The following is a 23,636-nucleotide window of genomic DNA, read 5'->3' on the forward strand; positions in this document are numbered from 1 at the left end:
CACATCCTCTCCAGCAACCTGTTCTCACACTAATTGTCCTTAAAGTTGAAAATCTCTTTTGTTACAAGCATTCACAGCGAGGACTTACCAGGATCCCGTTCTCCTCCAGTTTTGAGCCCCACTCTGCTTGTGCCACCCTTCCATCTCACTCTGCAATGACTTCTCTATGCCTCAAAACTGTCCCCAACATGAGAAACCCTGTCCCAACCCCCAACTGCTTTGGACCTCACCTCCAACACGGGCAGGAGGAGAGCAGGGTGGGCCCAGACACAATAAATCCTGTACGAACCTCGGGGTGACCCAGGTGCTTTCACGGCAATTGGCCCCGAGAGCACAGTCCTGACGGCTCCCGGCTGATGTTCAAAGGGATCCGCACATCAGCAGGGCCTCTTTTGGGTAAAACCTTCAGCGCACACAGCTGATGCTTGACCAAAATCGCCCAAGTACCGGATCTCGCTACAGCTCTCTCCCCCAGAGCTGCTGTCTCAGTGGCAGGAACACTTTTGCCTTTCAACTTGAATTTAATTACAAAATAATTAACTCAGCAAAAATTCAGGAGTCGTTTGGCACATGTGCCTGTCTCATACTCTCCCGCAAGAGCTTCCTTTCATCACTCCACTGGCTTTTGCTCACTGTGCTGAGAAGTCATGAAGCTCCACGTCATCCCTTCCCCTTCTCCTTGCAGCTGCATTGTGTTTCTCAGGTCACTGGACAAAGCGCCTCAAGTCTCATCTCGGGTTCAGCCTCAGCGACCATCTACCCGATGCCTTTAGTCGCTGGGTTTAACGGAGGGAGATGGCAGAAGGGACAGATCCAGCGCCCCAGGCTTCCCCTGCCCTGTCCCCCCGGAGCAGGGCGGCGATGCCGGCGGGTTTTGCTTTGAACGTCAGGGAGGAAGGTGGCGATGCCCAGCCCAGCCCTGGCACCTCGTGCAGCCCCACCGCAGCTTGTGCAGCAGGGAAAGGTACGGCGGCGTGCTCGCCATCGCTCAGCAGCGCTACTCCAGCTTCGTTTGCGTTGTTGCTAATTGAGCTTTTCTTCCTCTCTCTTGTTTTTGCTGTTAGTAATTAGCATTAATAATCCCCCTCCCCTCCACAGGGAATATGAAACAAATCCTCCCGCGAGAGCGCGCCACCTCCACGCTGCTCAGCCCCGCTCCAATCCCACACAGACGAGGCAGCCTCCGCATCCCCGCACCCCTGCGCACCCGCCTCCTCCGGCTGCTGTTTTGGGGTGCGGAGGGGAGGAACCGCTGGGGGAGTGGTGGGAACCCACCTCCTCCTGCTTCGCCTCCCCGGAGGTGGGCAGGGAAAGCCAGGGTGGCAGAGCCTCTGGGAAGGAGCTTGCCCAGAAACTACAGAAAAGGATTTCCGGAGCCAGGAGAGGAGGAACTCGGGTGGGGAGGAAGCACGGAGCCTGGCGAGCCCTCGGTGCCCACGGCTGGGAATCCAGCCCTTGGCCACACCGTGCCAGGCACCGCTGCGGCGTGTGCGTGAGCTGACCTCTCAGCCCTGACAGATACCTGTCTCCCACCCTGCTTTTGCTGTACGTTTTTCCCCTTCTTGATGAAAAGAAGTTCTTTTCTGATTGAACTAATTACGCTGATTGAATTTCCTCCCTCTCTCTGTCTCTGAGTGTGAAAGGTTTCCTTAATTTGATGGGGGTAATTGTTATGCACACACTGTCAGATGTTAATGCAATTCCGTGATTGACAGGTAATCAGCACATCAGTTGTACAAAAAGAGTGAATAAGTCTGTAATTTTATTTCCCCTGATTCCACTGTGTGGGATGGCAGGAAAATCTAAATTAGCAATCAGGGAAGGCAACCCTGCTCCAGCGCGAGCTGCTAACAGCCCAGGTGGATGGCTGGGGCTGGGATTGCGAGGTCTCGCTCCAGCTCCGAGGGGCTTACCTGCAAACACGTTGCTCACGGCTGAGCCTCGTATGGCTGCTTTTCACAGGAGCTCATTCGGGGTTCAGGTCTGCTCCCACCAGTGCCTGCATCCGTGCTCCCGGGGCAGCATCCACACACGGCGTGCACGGCTCCAGCAAGAGTGGAAACACGCTTCCTACAGAGAGAGGCAGAAACGTCCTCAGAATCCTCAAAGTTTTGGTACCCCAAAGCCCCCCCCAAGAAACCTGTGAGCAATGTAAAGCCCCTTGGGCTTTGCTAAGCTGGAGGATAAAGTCTCGTGAGGATGCACGGCTCTGGGGCCATCCCCAGGGCGAGAGCACACACTGCTAATAGCTGCCTCCAGAGAAAGTAAGACACAGAGGCTGTCGATGAGGCAATTGCTGGCCCGGTGCTCCCCTGGGCTTCCCGCTGCGGCAGCTCAGAGATTTTTGCTTTGCACCTTCCATTCGGGCTGGCGGAGCTGAGTGACAGAGGAAGAACTAGACCAGCACTCCCACTAGCAGCTGACAGCGTCTGCCCATTTCATTTACCGCTTGTCAGCTGCTGACAAGCCCCAGACAGGCAGGAGGTAGGAATGCCAAAACATAAATTTCTCCAGAACATTTTCTGAGGCTTCTTATGTTCTCGCTTTTCTTTCTTTAGTAAGGCCCTGATGTAATTTTTTGCTCATCTCCTAGCTTGGATCCCAGGGACATCACTGTCTGCGCAACAGCCCTGACTTGAAACGCAGTGCAGAAACGTGTACCCAGCGCGATTTGCTCTTGCTGTAGAGGCTGAGGCTTGTGTCTGCACACAGACTCCGGGTGCAGCCTTGTGTGTGCAAACAGAGCTGCTGAGCAGCGCACAATCGCATCGTGTCAGCTGCCCTGGGGCAACCGGCGAGCCTGGAAACCCACCCGCAGCCGGAGGAGAGAACGGCAGAATAAGGAAACCAGCAACCATTTGCAATGCCCCACACAAACCAGTTTCTCCCTCCTCTCCCCTTTAGCTGGAAGAGATCCGCAGCGGTTCAGACAAAAGCCGGTGCCCAGGGAGCGGGTGCTGCTGGTACCACCTGCCCCGGGCTGGCGGCCGCAGCCGGGCTCCCCCCCAGGACCTCACCACCCCCAGCAGCTCCCGGAGGCACAAGCACCCCCCCGGCCACCCCTCCCCAGCGAAGGGGCGAGCGCTGCGGCCACCGGCAGGACCTGCAGCTCGGGGCTGGGGGTCGCAGACAACAGGGGCAACGGAGGGGTCCGGGGACTGTGAACAGCATCCACCCAGCGCTGGCGTTAACATAATAAAGGGTCACATCCTGTGTATGGAGAGCTGGGAGTGAACAGCTAGATGTGCCATTAGTAAGATTTATCTGAAATATTTAAAATCCCGTTTGGAAGGATTTTAGTCTTTTGTGAGGCTGGTTCTCTTCCCCAGAGCATTCATAAAACAGGCTATTCAAGGCACAAAATCCGTGCTGATTGGGATGCAGAGCCCTGCCCTGCACTTCAATAGGATTGCACGGGGCGTAAGCCAGTGAAGAGCTCTGCCCATATCGGGGATGATACAGGAGACTCAAGGAGCTTAGTGGTTCTTAGGGAAAGAAACGGGGTGTGAGAGGAGGAGATTAGAGCCGGACCTCACTGCAGTCAATAAATCCCAAGGAAAAGAAGAGACCGCTATGCTGGCAGAGCTCCCCTCACATTGTAGAACACATAAAACACCGTCTCTCGCTAAAAGGATGTTTGACATTGGAGAAAATTCGACAGGTATTTCTGTATCCAGTGTAAGTCACATGCAAAATAAATTGCAGAGGGCAGCAGCAGGAGCAGCTGGTAAAGGCAGATTAAAAATCAGATTTAGACAAGCATTTTCAGGCAAAAAAGATACTTGGGATTAGGCTGCGAATTTGTAATCACAGATGGGGATAGGGCTGTGTTGTCTAGGCAGTGTAAACAGGCTGTAGGAGGAGCACCAGGCGCTGCAGACGTCGCACGCAGGAGTGGGGGAATGCGCCAGGAGGAAAATACCCGCGTCCGGGGGACCCTGCAAAGGGCCGGGGTCACCGCGGGGCTCGGTGCTGCCCGGGGACCCCAGCAGTCCCCGCTCACGCACGGAGCAGATCACCCCCTCGCACCACAGCACCGCGTTGCTCACAAAAATTAAACCCAGCACATGAATCTCAGTTTCTTTTACAGCCTAGAATGAAAGATTAAATACTAATTAAGCCAAACTCTACAGTGTGCTGAGGGCCTGAGTGCGCGGCGGAAGGCAATGTAAATACTCGGGAGCAGCAGATCCGCGTAACTTCTCTTCCCCTACGTGAAGGTAATTTCCACTTCAGCACACTCTTCGTTTGTTTTTTTATGACCTGAAGTAGGAATTTTCTGCTGATCCGTGCCTCGAATACTCTGGAATATTTGTGAATTGATCGGGGTCAGGACAGATTAAACAAATTATCTCTAACTCTCCCGGTTTATGCCTCTCCGGACCCCGGCAGTGCCAGGCTGGTGGGGGGTGTATGTCCCCGCAGCCGCGGGGTCCGGTGCAGAGCCCCAGCTGGGGGGTTTCTGGCCAGCCGGTACCGCTGCGGGGAGAGACGAGCGGCTGCTCGTCCGTGTGAGATGCCGAGGGGCTCGGTGTTCGAGTACCTGCAGCATCCGGAGAAAATGTGCTCAGCTGACATGGCAGATGAGTCCTTTCCAGGCTAATCACCAGCAGCACAGAAGTGACATGTCATAATCAAAGTCAATGCAAATAATAAATACTAACGAAGCGGAGGCACCCCCCGGTCCCAGCAGGTCTCCATGCTGCTGGATGGGGCTCGCTCCCCAGGCAGGCACAGCCCCTGCTGCCGGGTGCTGCTGTTTGGGCGAGGCGGTGGGATGCTGAGGGATGCCGGGGTCCCGCAGGCGGACGGGGACATGGCACAGGCGCCTGCGCTCCCCGGCTCCTCTCTCCCACCAGCCCCGGCCCTCTTCCCAGGCTGGGAAGAACGAACCCACCGGACTTTGCTTGCTCTTGCTGGATTTACCAGCTCATCCCATCCCATCCCTAGGTAGCAGCAGGGGGTTCCTCCGAGGGGAGACCAAATACTGCCAAAATTGCTGCAATACCGCGGCTTCGTCCACCTGCCCCGGCCCAGCGCACGGTTGCAAGCGTGCGTCCGAGAGCGAGCCGCGTCCAGGCCCAGCTGCGAGCTGCGGGGAGCTTCCCGCTGCCGAGCAGAAATGCGGGAGCGGGGACTGTAGGTGGCAATCGCATCTTGTGAGCAGGAGGGAGGCGGGTGCTCCGGCCGCTGGCTCTGCCCGGGGGCAGCGAGCTGGGGAAGGGGCTCTGCTGCCAGGGAGCCCCCCGAGCCCACCCGCTCGCTCGCACCGTGCTGTGGGGTCTGGCTGTCCTCGGGCCAGCTCTTACACACTTGCTGTGCTCTAACAAAGAGCCAATGCTCTTTCCTCAGCAGGGAAAAATTTCTAGACGGGAATAACTGGATCCATCCTGGATGCTGAGCCCTTGCAAACTCGGTTTTCCAGCCACAGGCCAGCTCCTGGACAGAAGCCCCCTACCCAGCCCGGGGGCTGCCGTACAAACTGGTGCAAGTGCACTTGTGCAAGCTGACCTGCTGCACGCTGTGCAGCCGTGCTCACGGCAGCCTGCGCTGATGTTCACAGCACCAACACAGTCAAGTTGCGTGGCAGAGATAAAAAAATATTAGTCAGCCACCTGAGTGCTAAACCGTACAGCCTTACTCAGTGCTTCCAAGAAGCAAGAGGTGCATCAGCCACGGAGCAGCTGGCTCAGAGCATCTCCTGCTCCGTCCTTGTGCACAGGCAGCGTGCCAAAGCTGTGTGTGCAAGGCAGGCGCATGCCTGAAGGAGCCGAACTTTGCTTCCCCACTCCTGCTCTGCAGCTGATCACCAAAGACATCAAACTGCCAAGAACAGGGACATGCCCAGGAGCGGGGGTGGAGCTGGCGCTGGTGATGGTGCCGGAGCTGGCGCTGGTGATGGTGCTGGAGGTGGTGCTGGTGCTGGTGCCGGAGGTGGTGCTGGTGATGGTGCCGGAGCTGGTGCTGGTGCTGGTGCCGGAGGTGGTGCTGGTGATGGTGCCGGAGCTGGCGCTGGTGCTGGTGCCGGAGGTGGTGCTGGTGATGGTGCCGGAGCTGGCGCTGGTGCTGGTGCCGGAGGTGGTGCTGGTGATGGTGCCGGAGGTGGCGCTGGTGATGGTGCCGGAGGTGGCGCTGGTGATGGTGCCGGAGGTGGCGCTGGTGATGGTGCCGGAGGTGGTGCTGGTGATGGTGCCGGAGGTGGTGCTGGTGCTGGTGCCGGAGCTGGCGCTGGTGCTGGTGCCGGAGGTGGTGCTGGTGATGGTGCCGGAGGTGGTGCTGGTGATGGTGCCGGAGCCGGTGCTGGTGATGGTGCCGGAGGTGGTGCTGGTGATGGTGCCGGAGCTGGCGCTGGTGATGGTGCCAGAGGTGGTGCTGGTGATGGTGCCGGAGCTGGCGCTGGTGATGGTGCCGGAGGTGGTGCTGGTGCTGGTGCCGGAGGTGGTGCTGGTGCTGGTGCCGGAGGTGGTGCTGGTGATGGTGCCGGAGCCGGTGCTGGTGATGGTGCTGGAGCCGGTGCTGGTGCTGGAGCCGGTGCTGGTGCTGGCCAGCAGCCCCCGGCTGGGACGCAGCAATTCTCGAGCAGCCTGCGGTTGGACCATCAGTGTCTGCTGAAGGCGCTTTGATAGGATCTGCCGAGCCGATCGTGTGTGCTCAGCACACACAAAACGTGAAAACTGGGGAGGAGGGTGTAGAAAACGAAAGAGGTGATAGATTGGTTAGCAGTTATCGGTTACAAGCGCTGCTGGAAGCCATCTCTTGGTGCCACCTTCCAGCAGCTGCCACCTCAGTGCCCTGCCTGGAGAGGGGCTGGGGACGGCCAGGACGCCTCTGCACAGCACGTGCGGGACAGGACCGTGCGGGTCGGTGCCCGAGGTGGGGCAGCGCATGGCACGGGGTCTGGCACAGCCGCGGGGGCACCAGCTCTGCCCCCCGACCCTGTCGGACGTGCCCGGGCTGGCCGTGCAGCCGCTCCCTGCGTAAGTGCTTTGCGGTCGTGACCCACGGCTGCAACAGTGCTCTCGTCGTGACAGCTTCGGGAGCGATGAGAGCAGCCGTAAGGGCAGGCAGGCTGGTGACAGGCTTTTAGCAATACTTTCCTCTGACCCTGCGCGCCCGGGGGGGCTGCGACGGCTCCGTGTGCCCCCAGCATCCCTGGGACAGATCCCACCGGCCAGCAGCCACTGCAGTGGCACGCTTGGCTGGCTCCCGGAGGGACAGCGAGGCAACTAAAGCCGCTGATCATGATTTCTTCCTGCTCTCACACCTTTGTGCTTTCTCTCACATGCACACGTGGCGGCCGTGCTGCTTCTCGCCCTGGCACAGACACACGTGTGCTGCTCCTGTCACAGGCAGGCACTGCAGGGGAGCCGTCGGGTTTGACACCTTTTATTCCTATTCAAGCTCCTGTTCTTTCTCCTCACAGCACAGTTCGTCAGCTACGGCTTTAATTTAAAAATGGAACACCCAGATGTTTCTGGTTGTGGCTTACACTGGGTTATCCCACCGCTGGAGAGGCACACACAGCCCTCGGTCGCAATGAAAATCAGACCCAGGAGCTATAAATCACTCCCGTTTGTCAAGCTCCTCAAGCATGAAATAGTCTCGCAGTGGCTCCAAGGGCTGCCAAACCCTGCGCAGGCAGCCGACCTGCACCTCCTGCCTCCAGCCAGACCTGGCTCTGCTCCGTGTCCATCCGGGTGGGATACCCACCGCCGCGCCGGGGTCACCCCTCCCACGGGATCACAGCTCTGCCAGCGGCTACGCCGAGTTAGCCCATGGGTAAGCAGCCAAACGCTTTGATTCTGATCCCGTTCCCATGCCTAATAGCAGAAATAAAATAATTTCCTCTAAAATTATTTGGAGTGGATGGCCAAAGACCCTGAATGCTCCATCTCTCTTCCCTTACCTTGAAGAACAATTGATATCGCACCTAAAGGGAAAAGCAAATGCCCAAACCTCTGTATCTCTGAGCCAGAGGAAGCTGCTAAGGAAAATATTGGGTTGAAAAAGCACCAAGGGAAAATCTTCTGTGAGCGACAGCAGCACCGTGCCCACGTGGAAGGGAAGAGACAGAAATGCTGGAAGGAGCAGAGCGGAGCGGAGACCTGATAGCAGCCATGGGAGCATCCCGGCTGGAGCGGCCTGAAACCATGGAAGCATTTTGGCAATAAAAATCTCTGTCCTGGATGGCTTTTTAATTGACTGGTGAAGAGCGCAGAGTCCAAAGCGGGCCGGGGGATGCGTGCCGGGCAGTGGCAGCTGCCTCCCAAGGGCAGCATCGCCGTTTCGGCCGTGGGACGCTCCTCCGTCGGGGCTGTGCAACCGTGTGGGGTTGGTTTATGCTGGATGCGAAGATCTTATCACACAACGTGCTGGTCTCACACCACTACAGCTCAGCAAGCCCAGCGTGAAGCAGCAAAGGCAGGGGAGAGTGTGAAGTCCGTTCCTAGTATTTTAATAGCATCACAACACTTCAACACACGGATAAGAGCCTTGGGTGAGAGTTGAGTGTCATCCAGCTGATTTTCTCTGCCCTGCAGCACCTCGTGCCCTTTCCCCGGCTCACTCCCAGCCCTCTCCCAGCCGCCTGCCTCGGGCTGCTGGTTTCACTGCAAGCAGCCGCTTTTTGCTTTCCATTTCCCCAGCAGGAACCCGTTTACCTCCCCCGTACCTCTCCTCCCTGGCTGGGAGCAAGGTGCCGGCCGCGGCTGATGCCGGGTAGCAGCTTCGAGCATCCTCCCGGGGCAGCCGCAGCGCCCGGAGGGCTGGCAGTGCCGACCCAGGGCTGAGCCGGAGCCGTGAGCTGCCCAGATTGCTCCCTGCCGCGCTGACACGGTGGCGTGCTCGTTTATCTCTAAGTTCATGCTAATCAATGCGCGCGGGCTCCGTACAGCGCTCAGCACTGGCAATCCTAAGCCAAGAGTGACTCAGGCCAAAATGAGACTCGGGTCTTCATTTTTCCACAAGGTTTGAAATTCAGCACCGGCTAAATTAGAGGAAAAAAGGGCATACCAATAAAAAACCAGAAATAGAACTGAAGACCCCCTTCTGTAACCACCCAGCTGAGCTGCCCGTTCTCCGGGAGGGCCCCGCGGCCGCGTCCCGGCGCTGAGGAGCGGCCGAGCCCCACTGAAACCAGGACGGATCTTCTCCTCCCTGGATCTCGCAGGTCCAGGCGCCAGTGCTGCGGCAGGTTGGGGGCATTGGCACGGCTCCCGGGAGGAAATTTTGGGTCAGAACTCACAGAAAATGGAGCTGCTGAAAACAGAAATTCCTGGAAGCTGTCCCCTTTCTTCAAAATATTTAGAATTTTTGTCAAAAAAAAAGGCTGACAACACCCAAACTGACTCTTTTGGGCGAGCTTCTCTTTCTGCAGTTTTCAGCCAACATTTTTCAGTGGGTTTTGGCAGAAAATCTTTGGGTTTTGACAGTTGTTCTTTTCTCAACGACAAGCTGACGTCTTCCACTACATTTTTTTTTTAGAATACTTCTGAGTTTTGGTTGTTGGAATTTGACTCAAGAAAAAGAAACTGATTTTCACAAACCCTCCAACAATAAAAGTGAAATTATCAGTGGGTCCGGGATGATCTGATGTGGCTGGTCGTGGGGAGCCGTCGGGAAAGCTCAGGCAGGCGTCGATGGGGAGGGGGGACAGGGGACAGAGGTGACCTTCACCTTCACACTCCTTACAGCTCAGCCAGGACAGGCAGACCTACTCATCCTATTTCAAACACTCCTGTCACCGTTGCCTCCTGCCTCTGAGGCTGAGAATTCCCTGACTCCTGCCAAGGTCTGCAACGAAGCGAGCGGCTGACTCGGGTTTCTCAGCCGCTGCCCCAGTTTTGGGGTCTCCTCCGGTCCAACTGAGCATCACCGAGTTCCTGCTCACGCTGACCTCCCTCCATTAATCAAGAAGGCACTGGGCAACTCCATTTGATAAAACCGCAGCCTTATGCCCCCCGAGCGCTCACGGGAAAAGCCCTCAGTGCCCCTTCCCTGGTTCAGCTGGACAGACCGAAGTGTCCGGGTTTGCTCCTGCAGCCTCCCAGGACTCCGCGGTCCCCGAGCTCCAGCTCCTGCCCGCCCGCCCGCCCTCGCCAGCGGGAAGAGGACGAGCGCCAGCTCAGACGTACTCGACTGTCACGCATGCGAAACATCAGTATTAATGTTGTCCTGACATAGTTTTTTACAATTTATTATATGCAGATGGACTCTGGGAATGTAGTTGTTTTAATTACAGTGAAACGCCAGGCAAGATTGGTTATGCAAGTCAATAAATCACTCGACTGCACTGATTAAACAGGAGTAATATTTTGAATAAGTGACTGTCTCAGGAATGATCATTACTGTATTACATTATCATTCTCCTCTACATGTATATTGCAAACAAAATTAAATTAAGATGTCAAGTTGCAACAGAGACTAGACACTAATTGCAACAAAAGCAGCTAGGTCCTTTTTTCCCTGTCTTGAAAGGTGAGACTCAGGACCAAGAACCACAGCGAACACCCTCCGCCGAGTGGCTTTTCCCATCGCTTCTCTGGCTTTGACGCTCACCGGCAGAGTCTCTGCTCTGCGGCGCTCCGCTCCGGGGCAGCGTCTGCGCAACACGGTGACAGGCGGAAGGAGGATTAGGGGAAATGTTCCTATTAGGCAGAAAAGAGAGGGATGTCCTCAGGCCACATGAATGTTCTGCCCAGGGATGGGGTACGCTCTCGGCGGCTGGATGAGGAGCCCAACCCAAACACCAGTTTGGCTTCAGTCAGCCGCACCAGGGACGCAGCTCTGCAGACGCACAGCCGGGTGAGGCTTGATGGGGTGACAGCAGATGATCTAGTGGTCCTCCCTAGTCTTAAACTGTCTCAAATTATGAATTATATCAGGTATTCCAGGCGAACATTATTTATTTGATCTGATTTTCACAGATAATTAATTTCTCTGAAAGTAACTACTGGTACCTTTAGGAAACATTGGCATTATCATTATATTTATAGCTTCTTCCTAGGTAATTACTAATACATGAAGAATCTGATTATGGTCCCCGCAATGAAAGGCAGCAGTCTCTTGGGAGGGATATACCACTTGCCATCAAACAAGAGAAAAGCCCGTATTAAACCAACTTCCCAAAATAACTATAATGGTGCATCTTAGCCAGTTGCCAGAAAAGATACAAGAGAATATTATGAAGGTGAAATACTTTCTGATGAATGTCTTTTATGCTGCAGAGCCTCAGCCAGGTGCTAGAAAGCCTTCCAGCTGACCCGAAATTAAATCTTGCATCAAACAGCGGGCTTTTGTTCCCGAGCTCATCAGCTTGTTCCTGCTCTTCCAAGCTACCTGGAACAAGCCGTGGGGCTGGCCTGGCTCCGCACCCTTAAGCTCTGACTCGCCCCAGCCCTACGGCTCTGCCGTGCCCCCCCGGTGCTGGCAGTGCCCTGCCTGCCCTGGACCGTCACTGCCCGGCGGGGACGGGCTGTAGACGGGGCTGAGCCGTGAGCCGCGGCCGGGCTGCTGGACACATCCAGCTGATGCTGTGCTCCAGACATGCCTTTTGTCATCGGCTGCACTAAATTAATTTTTAGCACCAGCCGGCAGATGGGGTGTTAAAAGTCAAGGTGCAATTTGCAGAGTTGGCAGCAGTCTGGAATGTTTCCTTTATTTATTTTTTATTACTCCAGCTTTTCGAGAGCCCTGGCTGACAGGTACGATAGGCAGGACTGCTATCAGGGCTGGTTACCGCAGCCTGTTTCCTGGCTGCTTATGTTTTCTATACCACAAGCCTTTACGTGGGAATCAGAAACACACGAGTCGGTCTGATATGCCTTGGCTCACCCCCGCTGTTGCCTTCACTGTCCTCAACATCCACGTCCGCCCATCTCCCCGCATCTCCCCAGCACGCCGGCCAGCCCCCTCCCAGCTGGGCTGCAGCTGCCAGATCTGAGTCTCAGGATGTGCTCCTCTGCCTCTGCCTTCCTCTGCCCCCGTCTGAAACACATTCTGCATGCTCACGCTGCGGGAACAGGGGTTTATTTTACATCGGAGGAGCCTCAGCCAAGCTGGAGTGGAACACTTCTGGTTAGCATCAAGTTGCATTATCAATAAAAAGAGAGTTTTGACTAATAATTTGCCAAAAAATTGCTCTCTGGAATGAAAAATGTCCTATAGACTGCCAGCAGCAGCAGTGAGCTCCTCCTGCAGAGCTAGGAAAGTAATTCAAAACTGCAGGTAAAAGAAAAGCCTCTCCTGCATCACATTCATTAAAATAAGGTGAATTTTTTCGGTAATTTCTGTGTCATTCGTGTTGACTTTGGCCCGTGTCTCATTTTCCTTGAAACAGTATTCAGCTATATCTCAAATGTGCTACATGCTGAGATTTTTAACATTCATTTCCATCCATTTCTCTTTCCTTTTCCTTTGCCTTGCGGGGCTTAGAGCCAGAAATGTCTTTTCTGTGTTACAGCCTGGGCTTGCTGCAGCAAGGGCTGCACTTCGCCGTGGCTGCTCCACCTGCATAAATACTGATTTCCATCTCTGCAAAATGTGCAGCAAACCCCTGTGAACGGGGCACGTGGTCGGTGCCGGTGCCGCTACGAGCACAGGAGGAGGCAACGCTGCTGCTTTTGCACGTAATCCATCCCCAAATTTAGTCCCTGCCTGTACGGTGCCACCACGGGGTTACCCCAGCGAGGGATATTCCCAGCGAGGAGCCCGACCTGCGCTGCTGACGCGAGGGCACGTACGTACCGGTAAAGAAAATGTTTGGGGTCAGCAAGAGATTCATCGGCCTGATGAAGAACGCGAAGGTGGCAGGATGGCAGAGGGTGAGGGTTAAACAAGCTCCGGCAAGTGTAAAGAAAAGAAACGACTTTCTGGAAAGCACAGGCAGGTCTGACGGTCAGACCTGGCTTTGCAGACGCGTTTATCCACAGGAGAGGCTCGTTTAAGCTCTGCTGGTGCAAGATGCAGCAGCTTTAAAAACCTAAGCGGCATATTAAATAATTCACCGAGCGCCCGGCAGCGTGGTGGGACCCCTTGGAAGGACGTTGGGAAAAGAAGCGGTTCATAAAAGCGTTTACAGCCCTTCACCAGCCAGGCAGGGATCAACGCGGCAGCTACAGCCAGAGAAGGATTACAGGGAGACGCGTCCCCGCGTCGCTTGGGGCCGGACACGGCATTGAACTTGCCGAAGGTCTGCCCTGCCCGGGGGCAGCGGCGTGAGGCAGAGACCACCCTGCCACCCCCTGCCGCCGCCGGAACCGCGTCACGGGGGACGCTGCCTTTGATACTGCCTCCTGTCTAATAGGCCTTGGCTTAAGGACCTTGTTCTCTTCTTAATTGGCTTTTGGGGCTTATTCCTGATTATGTTAATCTCTTCAGGAAAAGCTGTTTTCTAGCCCATTTGTACATTTACATCCAAGCAGCGTTTGGCAAAGCAAGATCTGTTAAGAGTGTGACAGCAGCTGGGGGAAAACGTGGTGCATCCTCGCGTACAGCTCGGGAGGAGTTTTCTGGCTGAGAAGGGGGAGAGCGGAAGGGGCAGAGCCGGGCCCTGCCACGGGGAGAGCTGCCGTGGCCCTCTGCCACCTCCAGCTTCTGAAAGGGGGTGGTTGTTTCCAGCACCGAAGGCTAGAAGAGACGTGAGCAGGCGGATCCGAGAGGCTGCCGTGACCCCGCTCGGTGCGGCAGCTCCTGCAGGCGCAGAGGGGTGCGATGGCCGGGAGCGGGAGACCCGTGGGTGACGGGGCAGGGGTGCAGCCCCTGCAGTGTGGGATGCCCAGGGATGTCCCCTGCCTGACCAGGGATGGAGGGATGAAACCTGCTGCAAGCCGGTTGGGCTGGGAGCAAAGGCCAGGAGAGGGGCGAGCCGTGGGCCGAGTGTCGCAGGGATGCAGGTCACCATTGGCACAAGTTGTGCAAGGCGGCACGGCACCAGTGAGCCCGGGTCTCAAGACGCGATGGCACGTTCACCGTGCCGGGAGAGAGCTCAGACCTGTGCTCCTCCTCCCTCCTTCCCCCCTCCACCGACTCCTCTCCCTCTGCCTCCAGCTTCAGCTCTGCAATGGTTAAAACGCAGATATTGCCTTTCTGCTCAGTGAACCAAGTGATAGGATTGCAGTTAATGGTAATTTGAACATGTTTGGTCAACTAGAAATACATAACTAGATTGAAACATGAAAATGCCCTATGAATTTATACAACTGATGCATTTGAACGCAGTCAGCTGTTAACTTCATTGCAAGAAGGATGGTAGAAATAATTTGCAACAACCCACACATTTTTTATTGAACCTTTGCAAATAGGAATAATGTATCAAATGTACCTATACGTCTGCCTCACACCTACATATAGCATCACTGCTCAGATATTAGTAAACTGCAGCATTCTGGATCAGATATAAGAGGTTTTCAGCTACAAAAGATCCCTCTCTCATCTGACCTTGCTGCTTTGATTGCCAGAGCTCTCCCGGCAGCTGCAGGCACAGTCACGGTCTGCTTCTCCTCCCTCCCACCTAAGCCGGGGACCTCACTCTTAAGTTTAACTTTGAGCTGCACAATGATGGTCAGGTCATCCCGCTCATCCATTCTGCCATTTAAAGGCGGCTCTGCTGGTGCCATGGCCGCACACAGAACAAAGCATCCCACACCTCCTCCTCAGTCGGAGCTGTCAACGAACCTGGCTGGGACACTATTGGTTTTTCTGAGAAGTGTGTGAGAGAAATATCAGCCATGCCTGCCTATTCCCCAGCATCCATGAGAGCAGATGGAAGCAGGTCTAGCCGGGATCCCCCCCCCCCCCCGAAATTCATTCCTGTGCAGAGCTGGGGGTATTTCATGCCAGAGACACAGACCTGGATGTTTCTGTCGGGATCTGTTCGTGGTACGGTCATCCAAATCTCCCATCCCATCGGGTCTCTCTTGTTCCTCTATTTCCCCTACCACTGGTTGCATTCCCTGAGAGGGAGGTGAAGCTCTTGGATGGAGAGAACCCTCCCTGGTGGGTCCATCTGTACAGCCCTCCCTGGTGGGTCCCAGCGGGAAAGAGAGAGGATGGCAGTTGGGGCGATGCTCGTGCCGAGTCGAGCGATGAGGCTGGGGCTCCGCATCCCTCGCTCACGGGCTTGAGAGGCTGAGCCCAACGAGTTGCCAATAAATGCTCTAGCTTGCCTTATTTAGACTTCACCATTTTCTCCTCTCATCTTATTAAAGGATGTAATTTATGTTGTGTGTGTCCATTTACGAGCCATTATATCCTAAATGAAAGAAGAGACGAAACATATTCTCTATTTAAAGCTTCCAAAATAGGCCTGATTAATATGTCCAATTGATTGTTCAGCTGTTCCACTTGCTAATCTGCAAAAACTAATTAGGCAAGTGGGAAACCAAAATACTGGGTCATTTCCATTGTGTGCTAATGAATGTTCTTCAGTTTAGCAAATGTTTTGTTTCTACCATGGAAAAAGAATAACATTGGAGATAGATCTGGTTACCTTACAGAGAAAGCTGTGCTACCAGTTAGATCCATAATTGATAAGTCTGAGTAGACTGGCCTGCAAAAAATTACGTATTGACTCGCAGGAAGCCTGTGTTTGGGGCCAGACTGCTAACTAGCTTTCTGGGTTGAATCCATTCAAGAAAGGTGGTACTTTAATCAGATTCCCAAGCTAATGGCCCTTCTCTCCCTCTCACATCCCCACCCCAGCTAATAACGTCTTTTTGCCCAAAGGATGCTTTTCTGAAAGTGTCCTAGAGGGACTTCAGATGTTCTGGAAAGATCCTCTTCTTCCCTATCAGAATTATTTCAGAGATTGTTTCCTTCAACTTTCCACTTGCAATTTGCTGCTAAACAAGTGGATTCACTCTTGGTGCTTCAATTTCGGAGCATCTGCACATCACATCCTTAATTGTCTCAATTGCTAACGAGGCTGCTGGGAGCTGTGTGATCTCAGGCCTTTGCTACCTTAAAACGAGCACCTAAAAACGTGGACGCTAAAAATGGATGACTCCAGTCAGAATGAGAAGGCAGAGAAAGCTGTGCAGGATCCGGGCAGGAATTTGTCTGCAACCCAGCAGTAACGAGAAGCCAAGTGCTCATCTCCAAGTTTCATTAAGCCAAGGAGAGTTAGTTGAGATGCAAATGTATGCACTTTGTAAACAACCCTTTTTACTGCAGGTTAAAAGCCAGTTTCTGGAATCACATACAGAAGAGACAATTAAAGCAACTCCCAGCCTGTGACTTGCATCAGATCAGCACGTGTAGCACAGCTCTCCGAGAATAAAGAGCCCTTCCTTGATCAGCTTTATCCTCTCTTGTTTGATCTGGAACTTACACAATGAATATCTAATGCCAGCGTGCTCAGTACCCGGGACTCCTTGAAACTGAGTAACTGATTCCATTAAAAGGGCATTAGCTCTGTACGCTCATAATTAATCTCCTCAAGAGAACTAATAGTTCAAAAGACTTGTATGGAGCAAGGACATTTTACATCACACAGCTCATTTTTCCTAATTGATTAATTTAAAGTGATCTCTAGAGCAGAGTTTTGTGGCACAGAACCTTTTCACCCCCCACACACGGGGAAAATAAATAGCTACCAGCTAGCGACTAGACCATGTTCCTCGAGTCCTGGCAAAGCGGAGCACAAGCACAGTGTGCACGGAGTCAAGAAAAGGCTTTCAGGAGCCCTCACCCGTGCTGGAGCCGGTGGCGCACGGGGACAATTCAGAGCAGCAGCCACCTCCTTTCATTCCGCGGCTCTGCTCCATCCCCTGGCGTTCTCCCGCAGCGTTTCAAAGCAGAGAGAGCATTTGAAATACCCTCGCTGCCGACCTTTACCCTTTCAAAGCACGTTTTGGAGAGTGATGGCTCTTTGCAGACACGACGCAGCCAGATGCTGAGCTGGGGCTGTGGCCAGGAGAAGGTGACAGCTCTAGCCCGTGTTAACCCTCTGCAGCACCTTACAGAACCCCAGCCTGGTTTGGGTGGGCAGGGACCTCCCAGCCCATCCAGTGCCACCCCTGCCATGGGCAGGGACACCCTCCACTAGCCCAGGTTGCCCAAAGCCCCATCCAGCCTGGCCTTGACCACTGCCAGGGAGCCAGGGGCAGCCACAGCTTCTCTGGGCAACCTGTGCCTGCACTATTTGCTCCTTTGTATCTCCTTTCATGACATTTTCAATGAGTGTCGTGTTCTCTCCCCACGGCCAAGTCACCGAAGGCGCGGGCACGCTTGACAGCCTGCAGCTTCCCTGGGAGACCTCTCCCCGCGGCATGGGCACCGCAGGGAAGCTGCACGCTGCAGGGTGCTGCGGGGGTTTCTGCTGCCTGGTCACTGCTTCTCTCATTTTCTGCTTGGGTTTCATTTCAGTGAACATCAGGCGACCGGTTTTCCAGGGCATCCTACCACGTGGGGATGCCAGCAGGGAGGGACGAGTGATCCCAAGGCAGCATCACCGTCCCACGAGAGCACCGGGGGCACAGCGGCTTCGTGCCCATGCTGCCGGGGCTGGGCCGGGTGGGAAAGGGAAACGGGGCCGCGGACAGACACCTCAGGCTGCCGCCCCGGTCCCACCGTGCCGAGGGCTGGAGCCCAGGCGCTGCGGGAGGGTGTCAGAAACCCGAAGGGCTGTCTTCTTCACGGGAGAGGATGGCTTCTTTCATCCCTCTGGCAGGCGGCAGGAGCGCAGGCGGGAGGGCACTGATGTTACCTGGAGATGCCGGAGGAAACATCACCCGCGGGAGAAGGCAGCGAAGAGGGAATTCCTGCCGACGCTCCTCTGCTCGGGGGCTAAACTCCCGTTAATCGAATGCCGCCTTGCTGTGCTTCCTGCGGCTCGCCGGAGAAAACTTTTATCGTGAACGCAGAGCTCTGTGTAGCTGATTATATCAATTACTTTTCAGAACATGATTTTGATCCCAACGCTGCTTCACTGGATCAGTAAATAGAAAGTGCTCTCAGAGAAAAATGGCTTTTTTTTATAACTGGCAAAATGCTATTGCTGCTGATGAGAGAAACCACCCAGAGCGCGCAGTATAGCACATATGATACATAACCAACCACAAGTATCATCTGCTAAATTGAAAACCGTAATGTTTGCTGCTCAAACCGAACATTAACGTGGTGTTCTGCCACGGCCGCACCCCTGGGGGTGCTCACTTAGCTGGATGTTGCCATCATCTTTAAGTTATTTGATTAATTTCTTACAATCGGAATTAAGAACAAAGTGAAGCCGCAGGAAAGATGAAAGCAACAAACCCAAACCCCCAGACAAGTCTTTGCTGCTCAGGAGTTCCTGGCAAGGTGTTCCAGCTGGATCCTGGGGGGATCCCCCGCCGGAGCGGGGGCTGGAGGTGCTGAAGCTGGTCTGCAACACCCCCCCCGTCACCCCCAGCAGCGCATCTCCCCTCCGCTCTTTAACAGGATAACGCAAGTGCATTAAAATCCCAAAGAATCGGGGGTTTCGCTGCTTAACTAGGAAGGACTGAGCTACTGCGGAACAGCACTGAAAGGGAGGGTACAAGCACTGATCGGCTGTGGGGGTGAGCGTAAACAGGTCTGGGGGTGCCCTCCACAAGTGCCCACCAACCCCCAGCGTGGCAAACCTACTGCTGTGGCTGCTGCCTCTGCCAAGTCTTTACCAGCACGTAAATCCCTTGCAGAAAAGTTTGAGCATAGTTGAAAAGCGACTTTTTGTCTTCAGGGTCGCAGTAGCTGCTTGACTGCAGCGCTGGGTGCTATTTATGTCACGTTGACTGTTGCATTTTCTGCAGAGCTACATGCGCTGGTCTTGGAAATCATGTTTAATTTTGAGCTGAAATTGTTTTCCCTGCGTATCCCGCTTTGCCCGTGCAATCTGCTGCCGCAGCAGAGAGCGACAGGCTCCGAGCGCGGCTATTTCTGCTCCAGAGCAGGGCTGCACGATTGGCGGTTATTATTACCATCAGACGTGCTCGTGTGCCAAGTCCTGGAGCGCAATCTCCACCGTTCCCAATACCTGCAGGTGTCCTAGAGCCAGAAATGAAATACCAGCCTCTCACCCCAGCGCACGGCCGCAGACCCCGTCTCAGCAGCACGGAGCTGTCGCCCCACCTCGTCCTTCCAGAGTGCAATTAAGCCCAGAGGGGCTGCTTCTGTTACGTGGAGCCTAACGACACCGCCTCTTCCCCGCTGGCAGCCGACACATGAACTTGTTGGGTTTACCCCCCCGACACCCCAGTTTTGAGGGTCCCCAGGGACCCCGCGCTGGCGGTGGCAGGGGCGGGCGAGGAGCCCCGCGGGGATGTCGGCACAGTCGTGGCAGAGCCGCGATGCTCCGCGGCAGCACTGAGAGGTGCTGGCACACGGCGCGGGGGAGCCCGGCCGAGCCCTGGCGCTGGTTTGGGTGAACGGTCCCACGGGGGAACCCCCCCACAGGCATTCGCAGGGCAGGCGGAGGCACGGAAACCGCCTTTCTCGTAATTAAAAGGCGTTTCAAATGAAACCGAATGGCTCGTTATGCTCCGAACCAGATATCGGGTGAACACGGTGTACGCTGCGCTACAAACACACCTTATTTACAGTAGTGCCTGAAAGAACGGACGGTCTTTAATAGCTGCTGCAAATGCTACCTAATGATTTTCCGTTATTTAATTCTCCGAGAGGTTTGATAGCTTTCCATAAGTCAAGGTTTATTTGACTTCCCTTGAATGTCACACATAATTCTTGTGGAAATGTTTATTTGCCTAATGCAACTTTTAGTGTCCAGGTTATTTATTCCTTCTATTTGTCAGCTAAAAAGAAAGCTACCTTTAGCCTCAAGCCTGATTACTTAAAATAATATGGTGGCTCAGGCTCTTTCATCTTCTCAGTGTGACTGAAATGCATTTACAGCTGAATGGCTTATCACAAAAAAAAAATATCTAATTTTAAAAAGTATACTACATTTTAATACACTTTTCATTGCACATAAGTAATCTGCAAGCTAAAATCTGATCAGAAACATCTATTTTGTTAACTGTGAGGATTAACCAATAAAGGGAACGTATACAGGGAAACGCAGAATGAGGGAACTACTCTTTTTTCATTAATATTATTTACATGACAAGTCCCCACGAGGCCTCACTCATCGCATCGCACTGCAGACCCGGAAGGCACATACGTCTACGGTATCGGTATGTCCCAAGTTCATGCCAGAGCTGAAAGCTGCTCAGCACCCAACAATGTCCCCAGCACCCGATGTCAGGGCCTCGCTTCACAGCCCCCTGGGCGCTGCCCCCCCTCCGCTTCCTCAGGTTTTCCAGGAAAATTGCCACGGCTCTTCCCAGGTCTGAGCGACCCACCCCACTCTCCCGGGCTGGCGGGTCCAGGATCATCCCCGGTCATGCCCCCCCCCCAGCTCATCGCTCCTGCTGCTGCGGGCACACGCAGCCCCACGCTGCCAGGAACCCACCCGCTCATCGGCCTTCAAAACACAGAGCTGGTAAAAAATAAAATAAAATAAAATAAAATAAAATAAAATAAAATAAAATAAAATAAAATAAAATAAAATAAAATAAAATAAAATAATCCCGCTGGAAGAAATTACTGTATGTCAGAAATAATACTTTGCCCCCGGACTTTCTGCTCCCACTGACAATGAATCATCTTTTGGCATTAAGCAGCCACAGCTTTGTTATTAACAATCAATACCATTAAAATACACCTAAAACTTGACTAAATGCAATTAGGGCACATCAAAGAATATTACAGCTTAGAGGGTTTCAAAGACGGCTCCACAAGGATCTTGAATCCCAGGCCTTGGCTCCCGGCCCCCGGACAGAGCGAGAAGCCAGCACGGGCAAGACGGGGCAGCGGGACCAGCGGGCAGATGTTTGGGGGTGCTCAGTGCCAGCGCCGGGGCGACCAGGGGGATGGATGGAGCCAAAGAACCACCCCCTGCATCCGGCAGTGCCGCCCAGCAAGGCACCAGCCCCTCAGCGCGGGGAGCTTAATTTAGACGTCCAACACTGCAGAATTAACTCGGTGCAAAACAGCAATTAGCATAACAATGCTTCCTGCAATTAAGTAAAAAGGAGCTCTGTCCAAGAGGAAATTATAGAGGGAGGTCTTCTCGCTTTGTCACCTGCCAGTGTCGGGCTGGCTGAAGGGCTCAGCGCTGCGCAGCGTCCTTTCTTACTACCGGACACAGAAGAGGGTGGTTTGGGGATGAGGACAGATCCTTCTGTCTGTAGTCTTATTTTGATGTGTTATTTGTGCATGCATTAAAAACACAGCTTTGTGCACAGTGTGAGAATGAATTAGACTTTGCAAGCAAGCTGTCACCTGCTCTGAGAGGTGTGAAAAAATTATGAGCTGCATTGTACTGGAAACTACAAATAGTGCTTACTCCCAGGAATAAACACATACATTTGAGCTATGAAGTTGAAATTAAGTTGTATACAGAATGTAGATTTATTTGGTGGGTTTGCCAGGAATTGGCACATTATATAGTTTCACCCATGGAAATCAAGGCTCCTGCCTATCATTCATAAAAATAATCACATCTATTACCCTGCTTCTCCCACGGCTCCAGGTATTTGCAAATCTGACCCTGTCCACCCCTTCCAGAGATGACTTTAAAAGACCGGAGGGCGCAGCCACCACAGGGGCTGGCCCCGGGGCTCAGCCACCGACACGTTTCATGCACGAGACCTCGGGGCCAACGTGCCGAAATGATGCCCCTGGAACGGTTTCGACGGGCCAGCCCGTGCCGGCCGTGCATCCTGCTGAGCACCTCGGCCCCCTCCAGCCCGGGCACGAGGAGCAGCCCCAGCTCCTTCCCCATCCCCGTCACCTTCCCCATCCCCGTCACCTACAGCCGCAGACAGAGCGGTTTACGCCTCGTTTGCTTTCTGTGCTCTTAATGCAAGCAGAACAGATGGAGAAATGTTACTTATTTTTAGCCTCTTACACGGTATGTAGTATTTTCCCTTGGATGAGGCTGTCACAACACCTACTGCTCCCTGTGCCAGGCTGGGCAGCCACGGCTGCGGTCACACCAGGGACACGCAGAGGCACGCATTGCTCCTGCTGGGACAGCTCTGCCGCGGACGTTCAACCGCCACAATAAATTCATCTGCCAGCAGACTGGCCAGTTTACGCCGGTTGCAAGCAGCTTATTTTTTTTGTGATGCCGTTCCCATGTGCTGGAGTAAGAGCTATTTCTGTAGGGAAAGAAAAGGCAGAAGGCAACGTGTGAAACCTCTGAAGAGTGACTAGTCTTTCTGCAGAAACCCACAATCCTTCCTTCCAGTCGCCTGCTTTTCCCCCGAAGGAATAGTAACATTTCTCCCCGTAACAAAATTAAGAGAACACTGTTTTCATCGAGTCTGAGCTCAGCCTCGGGCTGCAGCCCCCCGAGAGCCCGTCGCTCCCTCGCCGGGACTGCGCCTGCCTCCGACCCCGTCCCACGACACCTCTGCTGCAGCCCCCCCCGCCCCCCGGGTCCTCCTGCTCTCGTGAAGTCCCGATGCTCTGCAGGGACAACCCCGGGGGAACCTTTCGTCAGCGCGTCGTACGCATCGTACCTCCCTCTTCATCCCGCTGCTGGTACAAAACGACCTTTGGCAACCTGGGAAGGGCAGGGCCGGCGCGGGCTGGGCACCCCCCTCATCCTCTGCAGCCTGGAGTCCTCCATGGACCAGGGCTCCTCCAGGCTTCGTCCCAGCAGCGACGTGCCACCCCCAGGGCCCTGGGGTGGGGGGAACCGCAGCTTTTGGGGGCCCTGGGGGCTGCCTGGGCTTACGGATCCGATCCCTTGAAACTCTGGAAAATTCAGAGTCCTTTTCAGTTAGGTTCAGACCCGAGAGCAATAAGCTGGTGTGACTCACCAGCACCCGTGGTCTCTCCTTTCCCAATGACTGTTATTATGACTGGGGAAATGGTCCTTTTGAAGGATCCGCTCCTTCTAACAGACACTTAATTGCTCTTGCAGCTGGAGGAGGAAGGTCACAGCACAGAGGGTTTCCAGGATCTGTTCCTTCTAACAACTCATTACCGTAGGCGGGAGGGCTCTTGGTTTGCTCCAGAAAACCCAGAGCTGCCCGTGCTGGCGGGGGAGCAGCCGGGAACTTGCTTTACGGTTTGCGTTCAGCCAAAAATCTGGCGGCGAACGCCGGGAGAGAGGGACCCCGGGCGCTGCCGGGCAGGGCAGCGAGGCTGGCGGAAACGTCTTGAGTGCTTCTCACCGAAGGCATAGGGAAGAGAACCCCTTGTAGAAACCTCATTATTTTGATTTGAAATGTTTCTTTGCAGCTGGTCGGTCATGAAGGAACGCTTAAAATTATTTTTTAAATTGGAGTTGCTTTTTTTCATGCCAGAAACATGCAAGGAATACGACGTGAACGTCCTGGGTTTGCTATAATAGCGGAATTGCTGAAATCAATCAACCAGTGGCAAATGTGCGTATCCAGGAGTGATCTGAAGGTTGCCAAATGCAAAGCATTATTATTTTTAAAATAGCTGTTAAAAATGCACTCTCTTAAGCATTAAAATTGCTTCTATTAACACACAGCTTGTTGACATGTTTTAACATGGATTATTTGCCTCGTGAAACCCACATGAGCCCGGAGCTCAGAGTGCCGGGGTTTTGTCACGCAGTTAGGATCAGAGGAGAGGTGGGG

The 23,636-nt window shown here is 54.1% G+C and overlaps 1 protein-coding gene and 1 long non-coding RNA gene across 2 annotated transcripts in view; both read right to left on the reverse strand.

The window, feature by feature from the left end:
* LOC142604786 (uncharacterized) overlaps positions 1-23,636 on the reverse strand; it is a 229,422-nt gene that overhangs the window by 21,366 nt on the left and 184,420 nt on the right. Inside the window, exon 2 of the long non-coding RNA XR_012838626.1 lies at positions 1,914-2,066. This is a non-coding gene — a long non-coding RNA (uncharacterized LOC142604786). The remainder of the gene's footprint in view (positions 1-1,913; positions 2,067-23,636) is intronic.
* On the reverse strand, positions 5,670-6,599 carry LOC142604839 (uncharacterized). Its single transcript, XM_075774074.1, has one exon. The coding sequence runs from the start codon at positions 6,597-6,599 to the stop codon at positions 5,670-5,672; it is 930 nt and encodes a 309-aa protein (XP_075630189.1).

Source organism: Balearica regulorum, chromosome 22 (assembly GCF_011004875.1).
Source record: "Balearica regulorum gibbericeps isolate bBalReg1 chromosome 22, bBalReg1.pri, whole genome shotgun sequence".
Lineage (NCBI taxonomy): Eukaryota > Metazoa > Chordata > Aves > Gruiformes > Gruidae > Balearica > Balearica regulorum.

Bases quoted from the DNA above. Each gene is read 5' to 3' on its own strand.
- LOC142604839 (XM_075774074.1), bottom strand. From the start codon at position 6,599: ATGGTCCAACCGCAGGCTGCTCGAGAATTGCTGCGTCCCAGCCGGGGG.